This window comes from Pteropus medius, unplaced genomic scaffold (assembly GCF_902729225.1).
Source record: "Pteropus medius unplaced genomic scaffold, Ma_sr-lr_union100, whole genome shotgun sequence".
Taxonomy (NCBI): Eukaryota; Metazoa; Chordata; class Mammalia; order Chiroptera; family Pteropodidae; genus Pteropus; species Pteropus medius.
The window spans coordinates 7120823-7148062 of NW_024351731.1; the positions used below are offsets into that span (position 1 = coordinate 7120823).

Consider the following 27240-nt stretch of genomic DNA (forward strand, 5'->3'; position numbering starts at 1 on the left):
TCAAGGAAAGAGGGGGCCCAGGCCCAGGGCCTCTTTCTGCTCGGAGATGAGCCGGTCATAAGACAGGCAGCTTGTTGAGTTTCTGGAGCCTTAGGCATAGCCCCGAGGTGATGGACAAGGGGACAGAAGGGGCCATGGGGTGAATGCCGCTAGACAGAAGGCATCAGGGAAGTCCAGCCCTGCGCCTGCAACGGGAGGCCTGGGCACTTGGCATCCAAGGGCAGGGGAGGACCCAGGTGGATGGGAGCTGCCAAGTGATCCTGGGAAGTGGCGGCTGACCTTGGGGACCAGGGGCCCCCTGGGAAGTGCCTGTGGGGTGTGCCCCCACAGCAGGCTGGGTGGCGTGAGGAGAGCAGCTGGTAGAGTGTGGTTATGAAATGGGGCCACCCTAGGAAGGAGTCTGTGTTGGGTTAGAAGATTCTGGTAGAGGTGTTGGCAGTCTAGGTGGGGAGGGGTCTTTGCTGCTCCTGTCCGGTGTGGACAGTGGTGTCCAGAGGAAAATCTGAGAAGTTCACAAAGCTAAAGGTTTCAGTGCGTAGCTGGGTGATTATCTATATTTGGGAACGTGTTGAAATATTTTGTGCTCGTGTTTTATTGTTCACACCAAAGTGTGCAGAGTCGCGTGAGGAGCCATCTTGCTCGGCACATGGGGGATGCAGACAGGAGGCTCCAAGGGCCACACTCAGGCCCCCAGCTGCTGGCTTCTGGTGACCAGATGCTCCACTCCCTGAGAAGACTCCCCCTAAGCCCTAGGCCTGGACTGGCCTGCTTTGAGCAGCACCAGGCTAGGCAGAGACACACTTGTCAGCGAGCACATCAAGGCCAGGAAACACCCCAGCTGACCTGGCTCCCCACGACCTTTTTTCTACCTGAATCAAAGTCCCTGCTGTCACCCCTACTTGGGTGGGGCTCTGGTAACCAGACTGTGCCTCCTGAGTCAGAGCTGCTGCCTTGGCTCAGTGGCTTTGTTTCTGAATTCCTTTCCCATTCTGAGTAGTCGCGATTTCTTCGACTAAAAAAACAAAAACAAAAACCTATCTGAAAAGAAATAGCAGAAATGCCAATTTCACAATGTTAGCACCTACAGGGCAGGGGGAGGGGGTGCTCTGAAGCATTTGGTGCCAAAGGGTGTCATTCCGAATCAAAGTTACTCTCTAGAGGTGAGAAAGACACAGGAAAGGTGAGCAGGGAAGCCTGGACAGAGCTCGCGGGTTGGGGACAAAGAGGAAACGATGCAAGACAGGGTGCAGCTGGGCCCTGCAGAGCGAGGACCACACCCAGCTCATGGGGCCAGGGGCGTGGGGCTCCGGCGCCACTGCCCTGCGTCCTCTGCCCTCACCTGTTCAAGTACAAGCACTCCGCAACCAGCCTCTCTCCGCTGCCACGGCTGCAGGGCCTGTGGGGCCCCTTGGCCAGGCTGGGGTCGCCCGCCATCCATCACAGAAGACTGGTGCTCCCACTCCCCTCCAGGGAGCAGACGGATCTGCATCAGTTCTCGGGGGCAGGGTGGCCCCTCTGTGGTCCTCTGCCCCTCCCCACAGTGAATGGGCCACCAAGAAAGGTGTCGGGAGATGGACAGGAAGGGAGCCACCTGAGATGGAGCTGGAGCGAGCTGGCCCTGAAGAGGTGGGAGGCCCAGAGAGGGGCTGCGGGGGGACAGCAGAGACCGTGCAGCCCGGAGGCCCTGAGCAGAGGGGACCCTGAGGCACAGAAACCCTGAGACATGAGGCCCCAAGAGAGCAGGGGACTGAGGCACAAAGAGATGGGTCCCTGAGGTGAATGAAGGCCAGAAGGGACCTGAAGCCCAGAGAGACGGCAGAAGCAGATGTGTATGAAGGCACAGTGGGGAGGAGGCCCAGAGATTGAGGTGCTGAGATGCGAGTCGGGGGACTAAGGCATGGGGCAGTGAGGGGCTGCAGCAACCAAGGGGTGAGCCCAAGGGGAGCTGAGCTCTGGCCATGCCCAGCCAGTTCCAAACTGCTGTGGCATGTGGGCCAAGTGCTCCACCTGGTGGGTGGCGGTGACGCGGGCACCCCGGCCTGGTCCCGAGGGCGGGAGGCTCACTTCTTGCTTTTGAACGTGCCCAGGATCTTGGGCATAAACTTGCCCACCTTGCTGTCCCTGGTGTCCTCCTCTGCCGGGCCCTCCCCCGCTCCGGGGCCGCCAGCCTCCTCCCTTTTGCAGAAGACCTCGAAGCGGCTGTACACCCGCTTCTCCTTGCGCATGCTCTCCATGCGGCGCAGCAGCCGGTCGCGCTCCTCTCCGCTGGCCGGCAGCGTACGGCTCAGCCGGCCCTGTGTCCCCAGACTGTCCGAGCGGAAGATGGCCGAACATTTGTCCTTGTCGGACATATCGGGGGCCAGGCCTCCAGCAGATGATGAGCGGCCTAGCTCAGGGCTACTGGGGCCCGGGACGGGGGCGGCGCGGTGCTTCTGGCCGTGAGCGCTGATCTGCTCCAGAATGGCTTTCGTGTCATCTCGCAGGTTGCTGCTGTACAAGGCGTTGGCCGTGGCCGAGGTCATGCGCGCCCGTGGGCCCCGCTCATCTCCAGTGGCAGCTTCTGTGCTGTCACCCCGGCTGAGCGATGGTCGCCGCAGGGGGCTTTCAGGCTGCCCGTTCTCCTGCGGCGCTGGGAAGCCGCCCTCATCCTCTGCACGCCGCTCACCCTTGGGACTTAGCAGCTGCCGGAGGCGCAGGGACCCCTTGCGCAGGACCTCCATGGCGCCGCCAGTCGCCTCCTCCACGGGCCCAGCCTTCGGAGACTCTCCAGAGAAGGTAAGGGTAAGGCTGCTCCTGCGCTCGGGCACGGGGGGCACCGGGCTGCCCCTGCGCTCGGGCACGGGGGGCACCGGGCTGCCCCTGCGCTCCGGCACGGGGGGCACCGGGCTGCCCCTGCGCTCGGGATAGGCTGAGGTGGGGCTCCCCTTCCGCTCAGTAAATCCTGCAGTTGGGCTGCCTCGGCAAGCAGGAAACCCAGGCGTGGGGCTCTCCTTATGCTCGGGGTAGGCTGAGGTGGGGCTCCCTTTTGGCTCTGAGTGGGGCGCCTCCACAGGGGGGCTGCTCCGCCCTTGTGGGGAGGTGGAGCGGCCCTGGGCGGAGAGGAAGCGAGAGGGCAGCCTGTCAGCCCCGCTCCGGCCCAGTGTGTCGAGCAGCTGGGTGGCAGTGAGTGTGGCGGCTCCCGGCTGCCTCTCGGCCTCCTGGTGCAGCTGCTGTGCCAAGGAGTCGCGCAGGTCGAGCAGGCAGCTCTCGAGACTGCGGCGCTCGCTCCCCACACCGCCTGGCGCCGCCACCTCCTCCCGCCACGTCTGGGACACCACAGCCTTGCTGTGGTTGGCCCCCACGACTGCGGCCCCTGTAGCGCCAGGATCACGAGCTGGGCCCTTGTACTTCTCCAGGAGCTCAGCCACCTTGGTGGAGGCGGCAGAGCGCACGGCCTCGCCGCCAGGGCCCAGCATCTCGCTGGCCGCCTGCTCCTTGTGCAGCAGCTGCACCTTCTCGGTGGCGGCGGCAGTGGCGCCGCCCGCACCCTCAGCCTGCGACGCGAAGATGAGCGATGAGCGCAGCCGCGAGCTGCGCTGGATCAGCGGGTTGAGGCGTGAGCGGAAAGAGTCCTGCTTGGCCAGGCCTGACTCCTCCAGGGCCTCGCGCTCGGGGCCATCGCCGCCACCGCTGCCGGAGCCCGGCGCCGGGCCCTTGGTCAGGAAGGGTGCAGATGCACGAAAGGTGGAGGGAAGCAAGTCCGCTGCGGCCGCACGGCCGCCAGGAACCAGCACGTCGTCTTCGTAGGTCTCGGTCTCCATGGGTGCCGGCAGGCCCTCTTCACTGGCCTCCTCGCCATGGCAACCGCTCAGGTAGGAGGCGAGGCGCCAATGCCGCAGCCCTGCCCGCCCCTCCGGCCCAGGCCTGCGCTCGGGTTCCGCCTCGGGGCCGGTTTCAGGGCCCAGCCTTGCTGCTGCCTGACACGAGAAGCGCTGGCCCAGGTTGGGGCGTGGGGCTCCTCCAGGTTCCAGGCCATGGGGCCCAGGCCCCAAGGCTGGGTCCGAGCCGTGGCGCACTTCGCGTGATGCGCTGGACGGCACGTAGTCCAGCCGCTGGTGTCCGTCCGGGCCGAGCTCAGGGAAGCGTGGCCCGGTGCCCAAGGCGAAGTCGTCGGGGTCAGCGAAGCCTGGGCGCCCAGCGCGCAGCTTCTCAAACAGGCCCTGCGGGCGCGTGGGCGCGAGCTGTGGGTCCCACTGGTAATGCTGCTGCTGGTAGAGCTGGTCACGGTGAAAGTGGCTGGTCTGGAAGCGGAAGTCGTCTCCGTGGCTGAGGAACGTCTGCCGTGACACCTGCCGCGCAGCCGTGAAGTTCTCCACGGCGCCGGGGCCATCAACTGCCGCGTAGCTGTGCCGCTTGAAGGCGTCCATCTCTAGGTGCCGCGCCTGGAAGAAGCCCCGCGGGCCCGCAAGCTCCCCACCTGGTCCAGCCTCGGCGTCCAGCCGACGCGACAGTGGCCGCAGCCCTGCGTGTGGCTCCAGGGGTCCTCCTGGCATTCGTGGTTCCTCTCGGCGGAAGGCCGACAGGAAGTGGCGGTCGGGGTCGAGGAAAGAGGGGAACCCCAGGCCCTCTTCCCGAGGCGGCTGAAACAAGAAGTGCGCTCGTTTGGGGAAGGAGAAAGGGGTTGGCACCCCGGTCATCTGGCCGCTCACGAGGGGCCCAGCCCCGGAGTATGGAGCCAGGGCATACGCGTCCATGCGGGCCAGCGCCCCGGCCGAAGGCACCAGCGGCTCAGACTGTGCAAAAAGAATGCGGAACTCCTCGTCGAAGCTGGAGACCAGCTCCCCCTGGAACACGTGCGCAAGGCTCCGGTGGATCTTCTCAAAGGACCACATGAAGCAGAGTCAGGAGCAAGAAGTCAAGGAGAGGGGAGCAAGCGAGATCGAACGGAGGGGCGTGAGGTCCAGGCAGGAGGAGGGGCAGGGCAGGACTGAGCAGCAGCGGGGTGGGTCTGAGACCAGCCTGAGGCTGGGAGGGGTGAAGTGTGCGAGGAGGAAAGCGGGGCAGAGCCAGGGGCTACAGGACAAGGGGTCTAGAGAGGAAGCTCTGGGGTGGGGAGGTGCTGGGGCTGCGGGGCATCAGGGCTAGGCGCACCTGTAGCTCCCGCTCATCACCACCGCGCAGTCCACCAGGAGGAACTTCTCCTTCACATGGCCCTTGAAAGACTTCCCAGTGCGGCAGTAGTATGTGGGGCCGGCCACAGTGCGCACACGCAAGAACTGGGGGGTGAGGGGGAGGAGTTAGGTCTCTGCGGAGGTTCTTCCCCCCTTCCCTACACCTTCCTCCACGCTCCACACTCACATCCACGTGGTGCAGGTTGACGCGGCACTTGTCCGCCATGTCTAGAAAGTGCTGCGCATTCATCTCATCCAGGAGGATGTAGACTGGGACGCGGCGCGCTGCAGCCTCCAGCACTTCGCTGAGCAGGTCCACATCCGTGAACATGTCCATCACCACGGCCACCACCTGCAGGGTTCAGGTCAGAGATCGAAGGGCAGACCCTTCTGCTGTCCCCATCGTTCTCTAGCTATACCTATCTGCCCAGGGGGGCCTCTGGTTCAGCCACAAACATTTCAACAGCCACTAGCCCATCCCAGGGGAGAATGGAGTCAGGAGGAGGAGGCTGTCATAGGAGGTGCGGGGATGCTGGCCAGGTGGGTAGCCCATGATGGAGCCGTGCGCAGGCACCAGGCCTGCATTCTGTTGGGAAAGGCTGCCTCCCAGCTGGGGGTGGGTGCTCACCCCTGGGCAGAGCCCTGGATGGGGCAAAGGCAAGGTGACTGAAGCCCCTGTGATCCCACCTTGCCACAGATATCTGAGCTCTGCGACCCTGGACAGGCATCAGGGCAGAGGGTAGAGCAAGGGGTCTTCAGCATCTGGACCTGCGGCCGCCGTGGCCTAACAGGTCCCTTTGCTGTTTGCCAAGTGCTTGGTCGTTGGGGTGAGGGGTGAGAAGCCCTCAGCTGCATCAAGGGCAGGACTAGAGAATTCTATGAAGAACAAATCCAGGCCAGGAGAGGACCCAACCACCTCGGAGCCCCTGAACTTCTAGGCACTAGCCATGACCATGGGGCAAGCAAACCTGTGCAGTCTGCACCTTGCAGCCTGCAGTAACCCAACCTTTGATGACCCTGGAAGTCTGCAGAAAGCCCTAGCTGCAGCTGGCATGCTCACACTCATGCTTCTAGGTCCAGCTCAGGCCGTCCTGCCCCGCTGCCCACCAAGCCCATGACAGCACACCTGCTGGGCAGAACGGATCATCCTTCGAGCCTCATCCTTGATGCTGGGACTGTCAGGCGGTGGCGGCTGCACCAGTGTGGTGACCTCAGTGCCCGGGAAGCCGAAGGTCAGGGGCCAGCCCAGGTCGAGCTCAGGCACCGCCTGGTCTGAGTTCATGGGCCAGTAGGTGCCCGAGGAGCCATCCATGTCCACGTTGGGAGGGCTGCCTTCTGGGGGCTCCTGGGCCACATGCTGCGGGGGCCGCAGGTGGCAGCTCACGTGCTCCAGCTCCTCAGGGCACAGGAAGGCAGGTGCCCCCTCGGACGCCAGGAAGCGGCTGTAGGCCTCTGGCCCGCCTTCAGCCAGTGCATCCACTGCCAGGCGGTAGTACTCTTTGTAGTGAGGTGGCAGGTACCCGGGTGCCAGTGGGTTATCCCCCTGCGAGGAGCTCTGGGAGCGACGGGCCATGTTGGGGCCAGGGGCCTGGGGGACAGGGAGGAACTCATTATGGGGGCAGGGTACTGGATCCCCCCCACCCCATGCAACGAGTGGACACACATCGTGGAATGGCTGTCCGCGACCTGGGGGATGCTGTGAAGTTCAGCCCATGCTCCGAGGCCTTTAGGGCACCCCCAGACCCTAGGTGTCCCTAGCTGGGGGACATCGACAGAGGACCCTGACTCCTGCTGCTCTGGCTCCAGGTAGTTCTGCTCTATGAGCCTTTTCCACCATAAAACCTTAACAATGTCGGTATAAAAGAAAATACCATCTACGCTGGAGACTTTATATTCACTTTTTTTCTTCTGATTTTATGACCATATTTTTGTGAGTCTCTGGTTCTGTGGGTACAAGTTGAGTAGCCCACTGCCTGTGTCTGTCCCCACTGCAGGGCCCCGGGCCACTCCATCTGCTCTGGCACCTTACCTCCACTGTGATGCGCAGCTGTAGCGGATGACTCCCTACCACGCCTGGCCCAAGGTGAGCTCAGTACATTTGTCCCGCCAGAGACAGAGTTCCGCCCCATCTTCAGCCCCTTGCCACAGCTGCACCCACCCTACAGGGTCCCCCCCGCCCCTTTCCCTCTCCCTGAAGCCAGACTTCTGGGCTTATGCCCTCATAGAGCATGTGCTCGGAGTCCTGTCGCAGCCAAGCCAAGCCCAGCCCAGTGTGGCAGCTGTGATCTTTCCAAGTCTCCTTGTCACTGCCTTGCTCCGGTAGAAGTCAGAGCCCTTTGTTGTGGCCGTGGGGCTGTCCTAGGCTCTGAACGTGCCTCTCTACCCTCACCGCTGCCCCAGCCTCCCACGCCTCCCACGGGCCTACTTGGCAAGCGGCCGATGGCCTCATAGCAAGGCCCATCTACATGCGCCCTGAACTACCTGGATACCTGTCCGCCTCCTACCCGGAAGAACAGCAGACACTGCTCACCCTCCCCGCTGCTCGGGAGCGGGATGGGGCGGGGCTCGCGGGTTCCCGGATGCAGCCTCAGCAATGACTAGCCTGGATCGGGGCTCCGTCGTATTTGATGACATGGGGGAAACTTTCCTGTCTGCCTTCCCTGGAAGATGACAGGCTAACTGAATGTGACCTGGGGGGTGCGAGATGTAGGATCCCCGTGTGCCACTCAGACGCTACCCAGTTCCACGCTGAGGTGTCCTGACATTCCGTTATGGGGGCAGTGTCCTCTGACTGCACCTGGTTACATACGGGGTGGCCATTCTGGCCTTGTACTAGTGCCAGGCTGCGGAATGCCACATGGGGGCACGGGGGTGGGCCTGTCTGGCCATGCCAGGGTGTCACATTATATGAGGGAATGGGCACTGCGGTGTCTGGCTATGTAGCGTCAGTGTCGACCACACAGGGCGCAGGGCACTTCCTGTGTCTGGAGCGACACACTAGAGGGGTACCGTCTCCTCTGAGCTGCTGCATGCCCGGGGGGGCTGGGGGTCCCATGAAGGCTGAGGAGCCTGCTCATCACACAGGCTGGGTCAGGGAGTGGTGGCACGAGGTGGCCCCGCTCAGCCTCACACCGTGACAACCTGGGTGAGCTGTTCCTTCCCAGGTTTCCTTTCACGGGTCTGCACACCCTTGAACTGTGGACCCGGCAGTGGCCATTCGCCCCTGCAGTGGGGAACCCAAACACGTGTGCCTGCCAGGCCACCTCTCAGTGACTCAGCAGGAGTCGACCTCTGACCTCTGACACAAGCCAAAGTGTCCTGGGCCCTCAGGGTTCCAGTGGGCTCCCAACCGGGGACTTCCAGGCGTGGACCCTCCCGTCGGGGCAGGAGGTGGGGTTTCCAAGAGGCCGGAGAAAAGATCCGAGGGAGGGGGACAGGAGGAGGGTCCCCACAGCAAGGACGCCGAGTTACTGGGGGCGGGGAGGTGGATGCGGGGTGGGATTCAGCTCACGGGCACGAGTCCAAGTGTTGCAGTTTTCGGGGTGCGCACCACAGGACTCCCGGGAGTTAGCGGCTGCCTGCGCCACGTCCAGGGTGTTGAGCGCAAAGGAACGGGGACGTCGGCTCTCCCCGCACTCAGGAGGGGACCCAGACGGAGTCCTGGCACCCATGGTGGCCTGGGGGGTCGCCCCAGGGAAGGGTCCAGGCCTGGCCCAGCACTCTCCCCAGATACCAACTAAGCCGACAAGGGCGGGAGCGACTAGGACCTCTCGGGCAGGCTCGCCCCGGGCCCCTTCCCGCACGGCTCCTCCTGGGCCCGCGTCGTGCGAGGGCGCTCGCGTCCACACCCTCCCACGCGGCCGGCACCCCCTCGCCTCCGCCCGGGCAGACCGGCCGCGCGGAACGCACTCCCAGCGCCCCGCTCCGCGCCGCGCGGCCCAGGTGCCGGCCGAGGTGAGGCCGCGGCGGGGGGCGCCCGCGCCGACCCCGCCCCACCCCGCCGGCCCCGCCGCAGCCTCCCTCTCCCGCGCGCCCCGCCCCTCTCAAGCCGGGGGAGGGGGCCTACCTGGCCAGGTGCGCGAGGTCTCAGGACAAGGGCAGCAGGAGCCGACCGCCGCCCAGCGGCCTCGCGGTCCGGTCGGTCCGGCAGCCACTCCCTGCCGCGGCCCGCCCGCCGCGCGGCCTGATTCACGCGCCCGCCCCCGCCCCGCCCGCCGCTCCCGCCGCCGGCCTGCCCGGGCAGCACCTGGGGGCGGGGCGGCCCCACCCGCGCCGCGCCCGCATTCCTCCGCCCGCCCGCCACCGCCCCGCCGCCCCCCGGACCCTGGCTGCGCCCCGGCTCCTGCCGAGCCCCGCAGCGGCCCGGCGCCCCCGGAGGCCGCCAGGGCGGGGTGTACCCGGGCGCCCATCTGTTCGCCAAAGCCTCGATGTCCCTATGCCTGACCCTTGACCCTCGCCCCGGAAGGTGACTTGGAAGTTCCGGCTCCGTCGCTAGGAAACGGGCCAGCCAGACGCGAGGGGCGGGGCTCCTGGTGTCGCTCCGGAGTGTGCGGAGCCAGGTGAGGCAGGTGAGGCCGCCGGGGCCGGCGCGGAGCCCGCGGCGGGGCCGGGCCTGGGGCCTCTGTGCGCACAGGGGACCCCATCACCACGCCGGGACCCCCCCACTGCGGCTTCCGCACAGAGCACCCTCCCTCCCCGCACATGCGGGTGCCCTCAAGGAATCCTGCTCGCACAGATCCCGCACCGACGCCCGCACGTATAGTAGAACCACGCGCACAAGGGACCCTCCCACACGGATGGACCCCACGCCCACGCCAGTCTCCCCACGCTGAACCCCCTCCACGTACGCGGGACCCCACAGGCACACTCACGCCTGCACGTGTACAAGATCCTGCAGGCACGGGGACCTCGGAACACATCCACCCCTACAAGGACAGGGGACTCAACAGGGACCCCTTAACACACGGACACACTCCCGCACCCATACGGAACCCTAATGCACTCCAAGTACCACACGTGCCCATCACGTAGGCACACCCCAACATCCACACACATAGACCTCACATGCATATGGGACTCCACACACAAATGGGGGACCCGACAGTCACTGGTCTCCTCACCCAGACCAACTGCAGGCACAGGCCCTGTACCGCAGAAGCCCGCAGAAGCCCGCGCTTCTACAGGACCCTCCGTGCTCGCTGAATGACCCCCACGCATCCGGCACCCTGCAAGCGCTGACCCCACACAAACAGGGGAGCCCCACGAACGAAAGGCTCCCTTCACGCATATATGGAGGCCCTCAGCCCCCAGGGTACCCCCAAACACTTCAGACCCCTGCTCAGAACGCCAGCTGCTATCAGACCCTCCCTTAGAGCCCCTCGCCCCAAACCCACAAGCCCGCTCCCTCTGCTGGCAATCACTTTCCTCCCCATCCCTCTCCCCACCAACTGTCTGCTTAGTTCCCTTCCCCAAACACTCAGCAACACTCCGCCAGTGTCGACGTGGTGGGACCAGGTGCGGGGGCAGACCAGTGCCCAGGCCACGGCCCTGCAGTGGGTTCACGGGGCAGGAGGGGAGGCTTCCCAGGGACATGAATTTGCGGATCAGCCCAGTGGGCCAGGGAGAGGGGTGTGGCTTCCAGGCCCTGGCAACACCTCCAAAGGCCAGGACACGGAGGACCGGGGTGCAGAGCAGCGTTCTGTGCCCTGGGTGGGTGGGGGCACGGGGAGGCACGGGGCTACAGCGTTGTGGGGCTGGGCTCCAGTTTGTGCAGTAGGACGGAGCTCGTCCGGCTGGCACCCAGCGGTCGGAGCAGGGAGATGGGTACCCAACCGTGCCCTGGGGGTGGCGGCCAGGGCCTGGGACCAGAGGATGGGTGAGCTGAGGTGGAGGGGCCGGTAGGTGAGGGTGAGGGGAACAGGCTGTGGCCACATCCCATGCCAAGCCTTCCCACTCGAGCTGCTGGGCATGTACGCCAATGACCAGGGGCAGACAGGGCCAGGTTCGGTGCCTGAGATCCTGTTCCTTTTGGCACCAGCTGACTGTCCATCAGGCCCAAGGCAGGGGGCAGCCTCTCCGGCCACACCCTCCCTGACCTTCCTTACCCTCCCTCCAGGAGAATGAGCGGTAAGAAGGGGGTCCCCAAAGCACCCTCAGCGAAGTGGCAGGCATCCCTCCGCAAAGCCAAGCCCAGAGCTGCTGCTGGTGAGTGAGTGCGCCCTCCAGCCCTCAGGGCACCCCCATTCCAACACTAACCTGTGAAACCCTCTATGCAGCTGCCCGGGACACCCCCTCTGAGAAGACCCTCACCTCCTCTGAGTTGGACTTGGGTATGGCAGACTGAGGACTCAGAGCTCAGATGTCCACTCCAGACCCCATCCCCGAGTCTTGTACCCCTGGGGCTGGGGCTGCGGCCCAGGGGCAGTGTTCAGAGAAGCACAGCTTTAGAGCACATGGAGATGGAAAGCAGGGTCTGAAATAAAGCGGGGCTTAAATCCACGCTGGGGATTCTCAGGCTAGGGATGTGGTCCACTCTGACCCTTCGCTCCACCTGGGCATCCCGTGCTTTTCCCTGCCTGCCCCTCTCTCTCAGGCTATGTTCTCCAGAGCTACTTCCAGGCCAAATGGTGACAGCTTGTCCTTGGCTCAGTCCTGCCATGGGTCAGGAAGGGCACCTCTTGCCATGCCCACCCCTTGTCATTCCCCTTTGAGTCCCATTTCTTCTCTGTCACATCACTCATTGGAGTTCTCCGCTAAGCTGCCTTCCGGGCTGTGGCTCCGGGCCCCCCGCAGCACCTAGGCTGCACTGGGGTCTGTGCTTGCTAAGAGAACACCCCACCCTGTTCCTCAGTGGCAGCCCCTCTGCTTGGAGTGGACAGCTCAAGCCCCTGGACCCCAGAGAGCACCTAGGCCACAGGACCTGGTGCAGGGGGGGGCTGCTCTTCAGGCCAAGCCAGAGTTAGACCCCAGTTCCCCAAAATAGCCCCAGCGCGTCTGATGCAGTAGTCCTCCTGGAATGAGGACGCTGGCACAGGCGCCGCGTGCCGCTTCCGCCTCCAGCTCTGGGACAGGCTACAGGAAACAGGAGGCAGGGCAGGTGCGCCAGGGAGCCGTGCTGGGGGCTCGCTCCTCATCCTGCTGCCTGCTGCCTGCTGCCTGTCCGCCCCGAACGCTGCCCTGAGCAACTCCCGCCACTGCCTGCCCCGGCCCGCCTGGCCAGGACGCCTGGGGCCTCTGTGGGAGCAGCCCTGCCTGGGCACTCTCTACCTGCCAGGCACTGGCTTGAGAGGACGTGTGGTCGTGGTCGCGTGGTCTTTGCAGTGCCCTCTGCAGTGAGCACCAGCCTCATTTTGCAAATGTGAAAATGGACCCACAGGTGTCCCGTGTCCAGCCTGGCCTCAGTACACAGGCCGCTGCGCTCCTGGCCTCCTGGCCCTCTGCAGGTGCCTGGAGGTTGCTCTCCTGGTCACCACCCCCCAGACTGTCAGGCCCGCCCCCACCCCATGTCCCCAGGCCTTACCTGGCCTTGGGTCTGCAGCACCTCAAGGCCCTCACTCCGGAGTCGCTCCAGGGCAGTGGCCAGCTCCAGCCCCTCCACGCGCACCCAGGCCTGCTCCTCCTGCAGCTGCTGCAGCCACAGCTGCTCCTCCTGCCACAGCTGCTCCCGCCACAGCTGCTCCTCCTGCCACAGCTGCATCTGCAGCTGGATCTGCCGCCGCCGGTCCTCTAGCAGCAGCTGCTCCTGGGTCAGGCACAGCTGGACCTCATGGAGCCTCAGCAGCTCGGGGCCCAAGCTTGGCATGAGGCCCCCCGGCCCGCTGCCTTCCATGTCCGCAGTGGGGACTAGCGCCAGCTCAGACCCCAGGGAAGTGGCCTGTACCGGCCTCTCTGCTGCCTGTGGCTGCTCTGGCCTGGCCACCCTGGGGTGTCCCTGGGGAGCTGGCTGGCCGCTGGTCACGTGCCCTTTGGGGGCCACCCCCACCTCATCCCGAGGGCCCCCTGCGTCCAGGGGCGGGGGCTCGGCCTTGGCCTCGGGGCCCTTCTGCCCTGAGGCCCGCTGCACCCTGCCCGCCCTCCTGGCTCGGGGTTTTCGAGCTCGACTCCGTTTCCCAGACATGGCCCCGGTCGGCTCCCCGGGGGCCCTGGCTCATCGGTGGCCTGGCCTCCACCGGACAGGCCTCGCGGGCGTCTCCAGAGGCCACAGGGGGCCCTCTGCTGTGGCGGCCCCTCGAGCCCGCCCTGCCCCGTGGCCGGTGCCGACTGCGCCCTGGCTCTGCCTGTGGGCCTCACGGGCCCCACTCGGCGGGCTGGGCTGCGCCGCGGCGTTTATAGGGACTCGCCGTGCGGTGGCTCGCCCTGCACCACGGCTGACTAACGTGCTGACACAGGGCACAGGGCTCTCCGGGCCGCGGGCCTCGCCGGCCACACTGGGAGGGAGACTGAGAGAAACCGGGGGCGGCGAGTCGGCAGGCGGGCCGCCGGCTGTGTGCTGTGCCGGCGAGTCCCAGCCTGCCCTGGGCGGCACCGGTGCCCCCCGCCTGTCCCACCCCTGGTCTCTGGAGCCCAGACTCCAGCCCACAGGGCTGGGAGCGACAGCCCCAGCCACACTGACCATTCTGACAGGACCCTCGTGGCCACAGACAACCCCCACCCAAGTGCCTGACCAGCCCCCCAGCCAGCAAGCTTAGAGGACCCCCCCCAGGGCCCCAGCTTGGCTGGGGCGCTCTGTGAAGGTGACAGACTGCTGGCCAGCATGGGGGACTCTCCTGGGGGTGGGCTGCCCTACGGGCTGGCGGGAGAGACAGGGCCTCGAAAGGCTCCGTCTTGTGGACCGCAATGGGGCAGCAAGGCCAGCCTGCCCAGGGGTGCCCAGAGGCTCTGGAGGGTGTCCTGGTAGGGGGTCCACTGCCCTGCCCACGAAAATGGAGGCCTGAGAAGCCCCACCAGCCAGCCTTTGGAGGGGGTGGTGTGGGGGGGTGGTACGCAGGGCCAGCCTGAGTGTTGGCGTCTTGGGCTTCCTGTTGAGGGAGGCGTCAGAGGCCTGCACCCCGGCGTTTCCCCGCCTGGGGCCGCTTACTCACCCCCACGCCCGCCTGTGCCAGCCAGCTCTGCCACACTGGCTGCACCGGTTCACCCGGCCCAGCCCTGCCAGGGGAGCCCCTCCTGCTCAGCCTTTGCCCTGGAGGCTTCAGGAAAGGTAGCCAGCTGCCATGCCTGGGGAGCACGGTGGACCTGTGGGAGCGCAGAAGGGCCTCTAGAGAAAAGCGGCACCAGCGGCGGGCAGTCTGAGGGTGGGGAAGGTGGGCAGCAGGTGCCCACCACACCTGGGCTCACCAAGGCCTGGGGATTCAGGGCCCAGTAGAAACGCGTTCTGCCGGGGGTGCCCCCTGCGGCAGTGCGCGCCCAGTGTGCTGTGGACACGCCTGGCCGCCTGGCCGCTCCTCCAGGCTGTCCTGCGGGCGGGTCCCTCCCAGCCAGGATGCTGCTGCCTTCCGGGAGGGGCGGATCCCCACGCCAACGGCCCTGCCCCCACACCTGCCCTCCAGGGAAGCCGGGAGAGAACGGCCAGGCGCAGAGGAAGACCGGCCAGCAGGCGAAGGCGCCCGCGCTGCCCGCGTGCCTAGAGGGTCCCACAGGTGAGAGCCTGCGCCGCTGCGGTCCGCGCGGCGGGCTCGCGGGGCGGGTCCGTGGGGCGCGCGGAGCGGCCGGCGCCTCCCGGAGCGCGTGGGGGAGCCCGGGCCGTCCCCGCTTCAGCCTCGAGCTTTCCCGGTGCGGGCTCGGCGGGGGCGGGAGCCCTTTCCCCTCGCACCTCCTGCCGGGAGTGGCCGTAGGAAGCCGCCTGGTTGTCGGCTCTGCGTGCTGTCGCCCTCCAGTGGCCAGAGCCAACCTCCTCCGGGCAGGCCATCCTGACCCCCGCAGCGGCCCCGCCCCTGCTCCGTGCCGGGCCTCTGCCTTCTCCACTAGCTTCCACTGCGGCCTTTCGCGCTGGCCTCCAGAGCTGTTCTTTACCCGAACCTTCTTCCTGTGCCCCAGACCCAGACTCAGCGCCAGCCAGCCGTCTCCTGGGGGTCCTCAAACTCCACGGCGCATCCAAACGCAAACCTGCCATCCCCTGTCCTCCAGTGCCCGGTTTCCCTGACTGCACCCAGTGACCTTGAGTCCAAGCCCCACCCCGCAGGGGGCCGGGGTTCTTGGGTTCTCCACCCGCCTGCGCCCCGTCTGCCCGGGTGCCCCGACTTCTCGCCGCCTGGCCCAGCCTGCTCTGAACCGACCCCCACCCCGGGCCCCTGCTGTTCACTCTGTTCTCCACGGGGCAGGCGGGCTCAAGTTCATGTGCAGGTCCGACGCTTCTGGCGTCATCCTGACCCCCGGATAAACCCCCAGCACCGCCTGTCACCTCTGCCCCTCGAGGATAAGGAGCCCGACCTTGTCCCAAGGCGGTCTGTGACATTCTGATGGTTGGTTCTGCACAGGCTCAGGGGCTGATGTCGTGCCCCACACAGTTCCAGCAGGAGTGGGGTCTGCAGGAAGGGTGTGCAGGAACCGGGGATCTGGGCTTGAAGGGGGAAGAAAGGAGAGGAAGCGCAGCACAGGCCGGGTCGGGCCCCGCGGAAGGGCTGTCAGACGTCCCCTGTCACCAGAGGCCAGCACCGCCGTGCTCTGCAGCTCCGTCGAGAGTCACGTCTCATTGCTCCTTGTATCCTGGTGTTGCTTCCTCAAGATCTGGACTCTGGAGAGAAGCCAAGCCTGCACTGAGGTGGCACTCTGATTGTCAGGGAACGAAGGGCAGGCGTCCCCCCTTCTCGTTCTGGTTTCTGTTGTGGGGCGCGGGCTCCCACCAAGTTCTCCAGAATGGCTGCTGGCCTCGCGAGGCAGGAGCCCGAGCCTTCGGTGGGCCGGCGGGCCCTTCCCTGAGGCCAGCCACTGTGTGGGATGCGCAGTGACCCAGGTGGCCCGGCCGCATTGTGTCTTTCCACTGCGAGGGGTCAGAGGAAGCTGGCGCGAGGACGGGCAGTTCTGAACAAAGCTGGGCCTGAGCGGCCGACCCGGGGAAGCCCCGGGTCAGCAGCCGGAGTAGGCAGTGTCCCCTTCACAAGGGAGGCGTCAGGACTGTTCTGCTCGGGGAGCGCGTGGCCTGCACCGCAGGCCAACGCAGAGCCCTCCGGCCCTGGGGACGCCTGGTCAGCTCAGCTCGGACAGCTGTTTGCACACTCTGGGCCAGTTCCAAGAAGTCCACCCAGAGAGCACCTCCCCAGCCCCCTGGCCACTGCCCGCTTCTGACAGTCCGTCCATGTCACCAGCCGGAGCGTTTTCGGGCAGGAAGGTCTAGGGCGGCCTTGAGAAGAGGGGCTCATGTGTCAGCACCGTCCCTGCCACCACAGCCACTCTGTTCATGGGCCTTTGCACGAGGCAGGGAGGCCGAGGAAGGAGGCTGGCCGGCGTCCACGGGACCGTCGTGATGTCCGCCTGGGCGTCTGACGCCTCCTCTGCAGTGGACTCTCTCTGGGGCTGTCACCAGGAGACACTAGAGGACAAAGCGATGGCAGGTTTGCGTTTGGATGTGCTGTGCAGTTTGAGGACACCCAGGACAGGGCTGGGTGGCAGCTGAGTGTGGGTTGTGGGCATGTCAGGGCACCGTTTCCACGTACGCACCTGAGTGCCGGGGAAGTGACCGCCAGGCGGTGCTGCAGAGTGAGCGGCCCGGTGGGCGGACGGGGTCCTTTGGGCAGCTGGGCCACACGGTCCTTCGCGAAGGTCCCGGGCTCCACTCCACGGCAGCTGCCAGCCTGAGCCATCGCCGTGGCTCACCAGCGCCTCACTTCCGGTCGGCACCACATTCAAGGACCAGAACGTGGCCAAGCCAGTCGCCCGGCTGCATCTTCCGGGGTCTGGTTCCCGGCACCCGGCCCCGTGCCTGGCAGAGCGCTGTGGGGACAGGCCTCAGCGCGGGGCGCAGGTGAGCAGCTGTCGGACGTCTAAAGAGCAAGATGGGAACGCACAGGCATCCCAGGTCGTTGCAGACACGGCCATCTCCCGGGGGATGGGGAGACAGGCCCCGGGGCTGCTGGGAGGGGCGGGCATCTGAGGGGAGCTCGCTGCTCCTGTCTCGGCAGCTCGGCACAGGGCCCCAAGAGCTGGGACTTCGCCCGGTGGCCTCTGAGAGGGCACCGAGGGGCCTGACCTTGGGGCACAGGGGGGAGGTGGCCAGTGGGGCCAACTGCTCTTGGAACTAGCTTCTTGGACCGGGCGGTACCGATGGGGACAGGGCAGGTCTCTCCTCCCATTGGCAGGACTAATGGAGACAGATGGCAGGGAACTGGGGTTGTGCAGCGGGGGGGAGGGGCAAGCTGACGCCAGCACAGGGAGGCCGGGGAGCACCCCTGCTTACCCCAGGTAGCGATCCAGCCCTCAGAGAGGCGGGCCATCACAAGGCCACACTCTCTCTCACGCCTCCTGAGACCACGTTGGGCACTACAGCCGTGGCTCCGTTTCCCCAGAAAGCCTGAAGAAGGCCTAATTGACAGAGGTCAGCCCGGGAATTTTTAACAACTGCATTTCCAAAAGAAATTAATTTCAACTATAATGTTGTTGGTTTTTTTGCAGAGAAATATTCTAGGGTTATCAATAAAAAGCATAAACCATATTGGGCTAGAAATCACCAGAGAGTGGGCTAGATGTGACCTCTCAGGAGAAAACCACAATTATCATTCCTGGCTGTGAAAGGGTGACTTGTTGGTGTATGTTTACAGGATGATGACGGGTAGCAAAGAGTCAGGGCATTTATGTCCCATTGGTAAAGGAAGTTTTGTTTTGAAATGTCATCAAGGGGGTGGCGGGAGAAAAAAAAATGGCATGCCAGAGGTGTGATCCTTTGCAACTATTCAAAGTTGCTACGAAGAATTTTCAGGGTCGACTTTAAATGGGCGAGGAGGTGCACAGCTTTGCGTTTTTAAAGGCGATGCGCAGGTGAGCAGGTCGGAGGGTGGCTGCTGCAGACAGCTGGGTTGTCAGAACTTCTCTGGAGTCGCCAGCCCTGGAATTGTGATAGCTTGCCAAGTCATGTGTGTCACCAATGTGGCCGGGGAATCTGCCCTCCTGTGCCCGCTGGGGGCCGGGGCGGAGGCTCCCGTCACCGCCATGGTTGCTCGCTTTTCCCAAGGACTGAGTTTTTGAGATTCCGCCCAGTAGAGTTGCCAGATAAAATCCTGGACGCTCGTTTAAATTTGAATTTCAGATCAACAGTGAATCGTTTTTCAGTGTATGTCCCCAGAGTTGCGACCCATGTTTTCGTTAGCTGACTCTGGCAACCTCAAACCCACAGCCTTGCCAAGCGCCCCGCTGCACAGCTCGGCAAGTGTTGTGGGTTTTGCTAACGGAAGACCAGAGCCTCCCCCAGCAAAAAGGGCACTTCTCGCTTAATTGTGAAGCTCACTTTACTGTGGTGTCTGGAATGGAACCCACAATACTCCGAGGTTCCCCTGTACAGGTTTCGTCCCCTTGGGGCTGCCATCTCCCCAAAGCCGTGCTCAGCTGCCTCACCCATGGGGACAATGGCTTCTGGCCTGGGCGCTGGCTGCCGGGCGCTGCCCACCTGCCTGGGCTCGGACGGGCTGCTGTGGTCTTCTGAGCCGACGACTCCTCCTTCGCTTCGGGCGTCGGCAGTGCCTCCGCCGCAGGTGTCACTGCAGTCACTGGGAAGGCTGGGCTGGGCTGGGCCTCGAATCTTGGGCTCCTTTTTCCCCTTAGAATGCACAGACACTGACTCGCTGACTTCTGACAGTTCATGGCGCTGTGAGCCAGCGTGGGAGAGCTCAGTTTGACCCCCTTTTCACTCGGGGGCCGGAGTAACTGTTTTTTAGGTTCAACAGCCTAACTGGACGTGCCTGGTGCCTGTTGTTTCCTGGTGTATTTTTCATTCTTTCTGTCTTAAGATTCATTTCAGGAACTTTGTCTGCCTTTTAGCCCCGTGTGTCCCCCACCTGCGATCCCGCCCTCTAGATGTTGGTGACTCTTGTGTTTGTGGCCTTGACCGTTCTGTCTCCTCCTCTTCGGAATGCATTTCTGCTTGGCCCATCCGTTCTTACTGCCATCCTCCCCAGCCCGTCTTTCCTGCAGTGAGCTGTGCTTCCGGCCACGCTTGCTGCATGCGGCAGCTTCTGCCGGCCGCGGTCCACGGGATGCTGCCCCACTGTCCCACGTCGGAGGTTCTGTCCTTCCCCCCACGCCGCTGCGCGATCCGGCTTCTCTTTGGTCCCTCCTTTGGACTGGGTTTTGGTGTTTGTGGGGCTCTGCACGTCGGTGTGCCGTGTGCTTCCCCTGCCCCGCCTTCCCACGTCGGGCGTGGCTCCGGGAAGGCGCCCCTCGGCGCGGAGGCCCCCACTCTCCGTTACTGGAGCACATGTTCAGCGGTTTCTAACTCTGGGGACCGCGGGTTGCTCTGTCGTGGGCTGTCGGGAGCCCTGTGGGTGTAGCTGCAGGTCAGAGGAGGGGATGCTGAGGCCCAGAGGGGCCAAGGGCGGCAGGTGTGGCCGGTGTGGACCGTGTTCCAGGGCGCGGCGGCCCCGCCCACCTCCCCGGAAGCCGGGGCTGCGGAGGCTGCGGCTGCAGCAGGGGGCGGCTGTGCTGTGGAGCGTGCCTCGCAGGACCCTGGGCTCGTGGCGGGACCCCAGCTTCAGTTCAGTCGGCCAGCTCTGGATGCGGGTGCCCGGGTGCAGGGGGGCGGTCCTCCCGGCTCCAGCGGAGGGGTCTTGGGGGGCACACAGCCTTGTCTCTCTCTGCCTGGGGCCATTTCTCAGCCTTCCTCGGTTTCCTACCAATGTTTGCAGCCCGTCATCCCAAACTGGGGGCTCCAAGGGGTTGACAGGGTCGCAGCTGTGTCTGCGGTGGGGACGGTGGGACACTTCCTGCGGAGTCCCGGATCCCCTGCTCTTGGCCACTCGCGTCACGCTGCCTCGTTTGCTCCTGCTGTGGCTGTGCTCCGCCACGACGGGTTTTAGGACTGCGGCCCCCCACCGTCTTGGCAGCAGAGACGGGTGCTCCTGTGAGCATCTGATGCCTGCCGGTCTGAGGTGGAGTCGAGGCGGTGATGCAGGCGCTGGGGGGCGGATGCAGATGTAGACGAAGCTTTGCTGTTAGCCCTCACCTCCTGCTGTGTGGCCCAGTTCCTAACAGGCAGCCGACTTGCCCGGAGGTTGGGGACCGGAGGTTGGGGACCCCTGCTTTAGAACGTTTTGCCCTTTTGTCCTGTCGGGAGGGAGCCCCCTGGCCCACTGGCTCGTGCGCCGAGACCGTGCTGGTTGCATGGCGGCAGCTTGCAGGGGCACTGGGAGCCATGACCCCGTCCGCCTCCCAGGGTCGGCTGCAGAGGGCCAAGCAGCCACTGTCATCCAGTGCGCCTTGCGGCAGTTCCTGGCGAGGAAGGAGCTAGCGCGCCGTAGGCAGGAGCATCGAGAGTACCTGGAGCAGATGGAGACGCTTCAGAGGGAGGTGAGGCCGCGGGTCGGCCAGAGGGGGCCGGGCCGGGCCGGGCGGGAGCTCAGGACGGTGGGGGACAGTGCCCTGAGGGCGGCGTGGGTCGCAGGCCTTCCTGGCCCTGGTGCGCCGGGAGCGGGAGGCGGCGCGCAGGCGGCAGGAGGCGGAGGCGGAGGCGGAGCGGCGGCGCCAGGAGGAGCGGCGGCGGCGCGCGCGGCTGCTGGAGGCGGCTTTCGACGGCAACCTGGGCGAGATCGCGGCCGTGCTGCGCGAGGTCAGCGCGGGGCCGGCGGCCGGCGGGGCGGGCGCCAGCGCAGGACTCTGGTGACACGGTCCGGGCGCAGGTGGACGACCTGCTGACCGGAGAGGGCGTGGGCCACGACGAGGCAGGCGCAGTGCGGCGGCGGCAGCGGCGCGTGGCCCTGCTGGAGTGTGAGGACCCCCGCGGGAACACGCCGCTGTCCGAGGCGGCGGCGGGCGGGCAGCCCCAGGCCATCCAGCTGCTGGCGGAGCAGGGCGCCAGCCCCAACTGCAAGGTGCGCGGGGCGGGCTTGGCGGCTGGGGCCGGCGCCCGGGCGCGCAGGCCTGGCTCAGGGCGCCCCTGCTGCAGGGCGCCTTCGGCCGGACACCGCTGTACCGGGCTGCCTTTGGGGGCCACCTGGAGGCTGTGGAGGTGCTTCTGAAGCTCGGAGCTGATCCCCGGGTGTACGCGGACGACGGCAGCACCCCTGCGCAGGTGGGAGCACCTCCAAAGTGGTCTGAGCCATGCCACCCTGGGCCCTAACCCTGCAGGGCCCTTCCCCGCCCCCGCTGGAGTCCTTGTTTTGAACCTCAGGGTCGCCCTTGGTCAGGACCAGGTGCTGCCTGGGGAACTAGTGTACTCGTGCAGGCGGGGAAACTGAGCCACCTGGCCCCTGGCTCTCAGCACGTCTAGTTTCTCCAGTTCCATGCCCCTGGAACCGGCCTGGTCAGACGGGGTCTGTGGGAGCAGCCGTGAAGCCGCAGAGCGCAGTGCTGCTTCCTGACCCCCACGTGAACCTGACGGAAGCAGCGCCCCCCCATCCCTCTCGGTCATGTCCTCCCACCCCAGCTGTGATCCTCCGGGAGTCTGTTGGTGGCCCCGGTCCTCACCGGCAGTGCCAGGATCTTTGCCAGCTGAGGACCTGTGCCCAGGGCCCCGCCTCCACTCCACGCTGCCTCCCCAGGATACTGTCCTGGGGTCCCCCTTGTCTGCTCCCTGGGACCCTGGCTTCATCTCCGTGGTCGTCTGCATAGGCTGGAAGAGCAGCGGAGCCTTGGGCTTCTGCCACCCGCCCCTGCTTTCTCGGGGACAAATGAAAATGTGGATGCAGACCAGGAGGACAAAGGCCTGGCTGCTCCTCAGGAGGGAGCACGGAGAGGGGCCTCTGGGCTGGGGTGGGCCCAGCGGGACCTGGAGGGGTGGGGAAGCGTGTGTGCAAAGGCTGTCGAGAAGGACATTGCAACACAGCCGGGGGCCATGCGGAGGGACCCTGGGGAGAGCAGCACACCCGGGCAGGGAGGGGTGGCTGGAGGTGCCGGGAGCCCAAGTGCCAGGAAGGACAGTCTTCAGCCAGCAGCGCTGGAGCACGGGACATCCGCAGGCAAAGAAGAGAACTTGGACTTCACCTTACAAAAACCTGGCTCAACGTGGTCACAGGCTCAAGCGTCCAAAGTGCACCAAGACCTTCAGAAGAACACGGGAAAGGCGAAACCAGAGGGCGGAGCTTCCCGAGTCATTAGCTGCGTCCCCGGCAGAACTCAGGGACACCTGCAGATGGACAGAGCCCTGCGGCTCCCGACAAGGTGAAGCGCCGGGTCTGGCAGCCAGTGACATGCAAAGAAGCAGGAAAACATGACCGTATGGAGAAAAGTCAGCCAAACTGACAAGCCCAGAACTGCCCCAGGTGTTAGGATTCGCACATCAGCACTTTTTCACAGCGGTTCTAACTGCGTTCCAGATGCTCGAACGCTGAAGCTGAGACGGGGGCAATATTTGAAAAAGGCCCGAGTTGAAATTCTAGAGATGAAAACTGCAATGTTGGGGATGAAAAGACAAACACAAAAACTCCGAACATGATTGATGTCAGCTCCGGCAGCCGGACGTTACACGTCAGTGGGACTGGAGACTTCGCAATAAGAAACTCTCCACAATGGAAGCGGAGAAGGAGGGACCTCTGCACGTGGGAAGAGGAGCACCGAGCTCGGGGCCGTCTCAAGAAGCCTGGTCTGCACACGGGAGAGAGGAAAGAAGAGAAATGGGAAATTGTTTTGAAGAAACAATGACCTTAAAATTTCCAGATTTAATGAAAAAGATAAACCACATTCGCAAAAGCTCAATGAACCGCAAGCACAGGAAGGAAAATCACTCCGAGGCTCCTCGCGGTAAACTCCCCCAAAGCAGTGATAAGAGAACGCCCTGGAGGCAGCCAGAGGCAGGAGGACCAGTTATCCGCGGAGGGGGAGGGGCAAAGGTGCGGTTGAGGTAGGTTTCCTGTTGGCGACAGCACAGGTGAGGGACAGCAGGGCAGCCCCATGAACGCACTGAAGGGACAAACTCTGCCACCGCTGAATGCTACACTCTGCAAACATCTTCAAACTGAAGGCAAAATAAAGACCTTCACAGACATACGAAAGCAGAAGGACTTGATCACTAGCAGACTCAGACTAAAGAGACGTTAACGGAGGTCCCCCCAGGCAGAAGGGACAGCGCGCGGAAAGACAGACCCACGCAAAGAATGAGGAGCTCTAGGAAGGGTGGTGAAGCAGGCTGTGGAAGCCATTGTCTTATTGTTTGAATTTATTGAAGAAACAAGAATCGAGAATAACGGCTAAGTGTCATGGGGTTTTATAGCACGTGTAGATGTTCATACTGAAAACTGCACAAGTTATAGTGGCTCAACTGCGTGACTATCGTAAAGTCTGGGAGGGGGAACTGGAATAGATTAAGGTTCTCATACTTGACGTGGAGTGGTAATTGTGATCAGTTAGAGACCATACGCTCTACACCTAAAGCAACTACTACTGGATCGAGAGAGATAATAAAGGAGATAAAGTGGAACTCCAAAAGATCAACAACCCAAAGGGAGACCGGGAAAGAGGAACGGAAAAGAACATGGGACCGGCACAAAACGAACAGCCAGGGGCAGCTTCTGACTCCGCTCTATCAGCAATCTCATGAAACGCGCCTGGTCTACACACCCCAACCACAACGCGGAGCCTGTCATTTTAGATCTAAAAATGCGACTATATTCTGCCTATAAGAAACAAACTTTAAATATAAAGAGGCAAATAAGTGAGAATTAAAGAGATGGAAATACTGAGCACGAGAAAGCTGAAATGATTCTACTCATATCAGAAAAAGTAGATTTTAAAACATCATTCGTCTACTCATTTTGTCCATTACCAGGGACAAAAGAAGCATTTCATAACGATGGAGGGATTAATTCCTCACAAGGACATAAGAACCGTGAATGTTCATGCAGCTGGTAACAGCCTCAAAGCACAGGAAGCGAGAGCTGAGGACCGTAGCAGAGGGACACCTGCAGCCACACCCCTATTCCTGCAGCCATGACCAGGAAGAATGAAATAACTTATCAGCCACCATCCGTCATCCCGTTATCATCCATCATTGTTTTCATTAATTCATCCATTCAGTCCAGTCTTTTTCCCTGGAGTTGGTTTACTCTGTCAGTTCATTCTCTCGTTAACTCGAATCATTTGTTCATAAACTTATCAGTCTATTCACTCATTATTACATCCATTTTACCCTTATCACCACCTTAAATTATCCCTCACTTACTTATCTACCATTAATTCAAACATCTGCCCATCCATTTATGCATACACATACACTATTTACTGGACAGAAAGTTCTGAGGCACTAGGGCCCACGTGCACTCCACGGCCGTGTTCCCCGGCCCCACATGGGTTGGCTCTCGCAGGGAAGGGAGGCTCAGCAGTTCATCTCATCCAGCTGTTCAGCCAACCACCTACTTACATAATTATCCATCCATTAAATCCCTTCAGCTGTTTTTTCACGTATCCATTGTTTCATTCATTCATTCAATTAATCCAATGTTCATTCATCATTTAAGCCATTAACTAATTCATCTACTCATCATTCGTCTACTCATTAGCTTGTTCATAAATTTATTCATTACGTTCTTTTATTTCACGTTCACTCATCTAGCTTTCCACTTATTCCTGTTCTGCTTACAAACTGACCTTTGAGAAATTCTTAAACTTATTTGAATCTCAGTTTCCGTATGTTCATAAATGGGCCTTTTGGCGATTAATGAGATAATGAATGAAATTCCTTAGCACAATTCCTGACACACAGCTGTGCTCAACAGGTGACAGCCCTTATTATTCGAAGTACTTGCAACTTAACTTTAAGTTACTAATTCCTTGGCTCGCTCACTTGCCTGTTCTCACTTTCACGCAGTTATCTAATTCACTCATTCATTCCTGCTCTCATTATCTGTCATCCGTTCATTTATCCACTCCTTGATATTACACATTTTGAACTTTCTTTTGTAAAACACAAACCACTCACCTAACCCTGCAAATTGAAGTTGTGTGGCTTGGCAAGCTGCCCACCAGGGAACAGTCCTGGGGTCAGCACTGGAGCCCAGGACCAGAATGGTGCCAGCCCCGCCTCTGGAACTCTGCCGTCCAGGTCCTTTATCACTTCTGAATGCCTGGGGTGGCACTTCGGAGAGGCGGGGTGGTGAGGGGCTGCTGGGGGGCTGGGTGAGGGGGGCCCCGGGGCTGTCCTGCAGAGTGAGGAAGGGAGCTGCGGGGCTTGTGGAGGGAGGAGAGGTACATGGAGGGATGGAGGCCCAGTCTGGCCTTGGCAGGGTGACCGAGAGGACCCGAGGGCATCTGCTTTTGGGGGTCTGTGAGAGCCCCATTTCTACAAGCCGCTGCCCTTCTTTAAACCGGGAGAGAGGAGCCCGTCCTCCCCAAGCTCCACACAACTTGGCTCCTGACCTCCTGTCACTAGGTGGCCTCGCTGGACGCTGTGGCCAGCGTGCTGCAGTCGTGGGACCTGAGCCTCACTGAGGCCATGCTTCGTAACATGGAGGCCGAGCGGCAGCGCCGGGCCCAGGAGGCCGAGCGTAACAAGGAGGCAGAGGCCAAGCGGTGCGCCCGCGGGCGGGAGGAGGGGTGGCTGGCAAGGACGCCCTGTGACTCGGTGCTCCCTCCCACCCCAGCGTGAATCTCAAGGTGCAGCAGCTGGCTAAGGAACAGCAGCAGTGTCACAAAGAGGTGAACAGCCACCTGGGAGAAGCAGCTGATGGGGAGGAGGGAGCACTGGGTGGGGAGACCCAGGCGTCGAGCCTGACCCGGGCTGGCGGCCCCCCGGCCCTCCTGTGCAGCTGCAGCAGGCCTACTGTGAGCTCAGCCGGAGGGTCACCGAACACGACAAGTGTGAGCAGAGACACATGGGCAAGACCGAGCTCACGCTGCAGGTGGGGTTTCCCCCACCCAGCCCTGGGTTCCTGGCGCGTGCCTTCCCTTCCTGAACAAGGGTATCCTCTCCGGCAGTGACCTCCTGGGGTGGGGGTCCGCCAACCCCTCCGTGGGTGTCTGGCCCTCCGGGTGTGGAGGGGGTACAGTCTTGCTCTGAGTGGAGTGTGGACCCTTCCCCCAGGCCATCAAAGACGCAGAGGCCCAAGTGGACAGGCTACGGCAGGAGGCCCAGAAGGCCGAGGAGTCGCTGGCCATGGCCAGGCTGGAGCTGCGGGAGCAGACTCAGGAGGGTGGGCAGGGCTCGGGCTGGGGGCGGGGAGGGGGGGCGGGGGGGCTGGAGCTGGCCAGGCGGGCACTGGGTCCTCTGGTCGGCCCCACCCTGATGTCCCCACAGGCGAGGAAGAGGCGCCCGGGCTGAAGTGCCAGGTCACTGAGCTGCACGACGTGCTAATGAAGGACGTGGGGGACCGCATCCGCGCCGATGGCCGGTCAGTGGTCCGAGACGGGCGAGGGGCCAACAGAGGTTTTGGGCAATGTCAGTGACCTGGTGGCCACTCCTAGGTGGCCTCTTGTCATCGACCCTTCGGGCCAGGCGGCCACCTTCTTGCGCTACCAGGACACCAACTACGTGGACACGGTGAACCCGGACCACCTGCGGCTGGAGAGGATTCGGTTGGCGCTGCTGGGGGCCCTTAGGTGAGGAGGCGCAAGAGGCCCGCCCTGCCCCGCCCCTCACCGCGCCCCGCCCCTCACCGCGCCCCGCCCCTCAGGTACGGGAAGCCGCTGGTGTTCGACCTGCGCGAGGTGGACATGTTTCCCGTGGTGCAGCGGCAGCTGGAGGCGGTGCAGCCAGGCCTGGCGGAGGAGCTGCTGAGCCGCCGGCTGCTGGACGGGGACAGGTACCAGTCGCTGCTGCGGCCCAACGACGGGCCCGAGTACGGCCCCACCCAGTTCCAGGAGGCGCGCCTGGGGCAATTCCGCCTCTTCTTCGTCACCAAGGTTCAGTGGCCCCCCGCCGAGCAGCTGCGGATCCTACTCCCAGTGCGGGTACAGCTGCCTCGCGGAGGCCTTTAAAGACCCGCCTCAATAAAGCAAAGTGCGCCGCGGGGCGCTGGGCCTAGCA

The 27240-nt window shown here is 63.4% G+C and overlaps 2 protein-coding genes across 10 annotated transcripts; one reads left to right on the plus strand and one right to left on the minus strand.

Moving 5' to 3' along the window:
• Window positions 1-536: 536 nt before the first annotated feature.
• FAM83H (family with sequence similarity 83 member H) lies at window positions 537-14234 on the minus strand. 5 transcript variants are annotated; one of them, XM_039846011.1, is made up of 5 exons: window positions 12670-14234; window positions 6277-6738; window positions 5338-5502; window positions 5131-5255; window positions 537-4875 (listed from the first exon to the last, which is right to left on the minus strand). In XM_039846011.1, exons 1-5 carry the CDS (start codon window positions 13264-13266, stop codon window positions 2061-2063), a joined length of 4164 nt encoding a protein of 1387 aa, XP_039701945.1. In that variant the 5' UTR covers window positions 13267-14234; the 3' UTR covers window positions 537-2060. The 5 variants fall into 5 exon arrangements, with proteins under 5 accessions (XP_039701945.1, XP_039701947.1, XP_039701949.1 ...); XM_039846013.1 differs by lacking the exon at window positions 12670-14234 and adding an exon at window positions 9217-9372; XM_039846015.1 differs by lacking the exon at window positions 12670-14234 and adding an exon at window positions 7681-8930.
• Window positions 9452-27237, plus strand: IQANK1 (IQ motif and ankyrin repeat containing 1). Of its 5 annotated transcripts, XM_039846043.1 has the most exons (14): window positions 9452-9709; window positions 11266-11354; window positions 14696-14785; window positions 20503-20636; window positions 20731-20895; window positions 20966-21157; window positions 21232-21357; window positions 25648-25811; window positions 25859-25913; window positions 26024-26116; window positions 26299-26407; window positions 26512-26605; window positions 26679-26813; window positions 26888-27237. In XM_039846043.1, the coding sequence occupies exons 2-14, from the start codon at window positions 11270-11272 to the stop codon at window positions 27189-27191; spliced, it is 1746 nt and encodes a 581-aa protein (XP_039701977.1). In that variant the 5' UTR covers window positions 9452-9709; window positions 11266-11269; the 3' UTR covers window positions 27192-27237. The 5 variants fall into 5 exon arrangements, with proteins under 5 accessions (XP_039701977.1, XP_039701974.1, XP_039701973.1 ...); XM_039846040.1 differs by lacking the exon at window positions 20731-20895 and having other exon boundaries at window positions 9452-9718; window positions 25648-25787; XM_039846039.1 differs by lacking the exon at window positions 20731-20895 and having other exon boundaries at window positions 25648-25787.
• The last annotated feature ends 3 nt before the right edge of the window (window positions 27238-27240 follow it).

Excerpts from the sequence above, each read along its gene's own strand:
- IQANK1 (XM_039846043.1), top strand. The coding sequence starts at position 11,270 with ATGAGCGGTAAGAAGGGGGTCCCCAAAGCACCCTCAGCGAAGTGGCAG. Across the intron at positions 26,117-26,298 it reads AGACCGAGCTCACGCTGCAG|GCCATCAAAGACGCAGAGGC; the intron begins GTGGGGTTTCCC and ends CCCTTCCCCCAG. Across the intron at positions 26,606-26,678 it reads CGCATCCGCGCCGATGGCCG|GTGGCCTCTTGTCATCGACC; the intron begins GTCAGTGGTCCG and ends GGCCACTCCTAG.
- FAM83H (XM_039846011.1), bottom strand. The coding sequence starts at position 13,266 with ATGTCTGGGAAACGGAGTCGAGCTCGAAAACCCCGAGCCAGGAGGGCG. Across the intron at positions 5,503-6,276 it reads TGATCCGTTCTGCCCAGCAG|GTGGTGGCCGTGGTGATGGA; the intron begins GTGTGCTGTCAT and ends TGAACCCTGCAG. Across the intron at positions 4,876-5,130 it reads GTGATGAGCGGGAGCTACAG|CTTCATGTGGTCCTTTGAGA; the intron begins GTGCGCCTAGCC and ends CTCCTGACTCTG.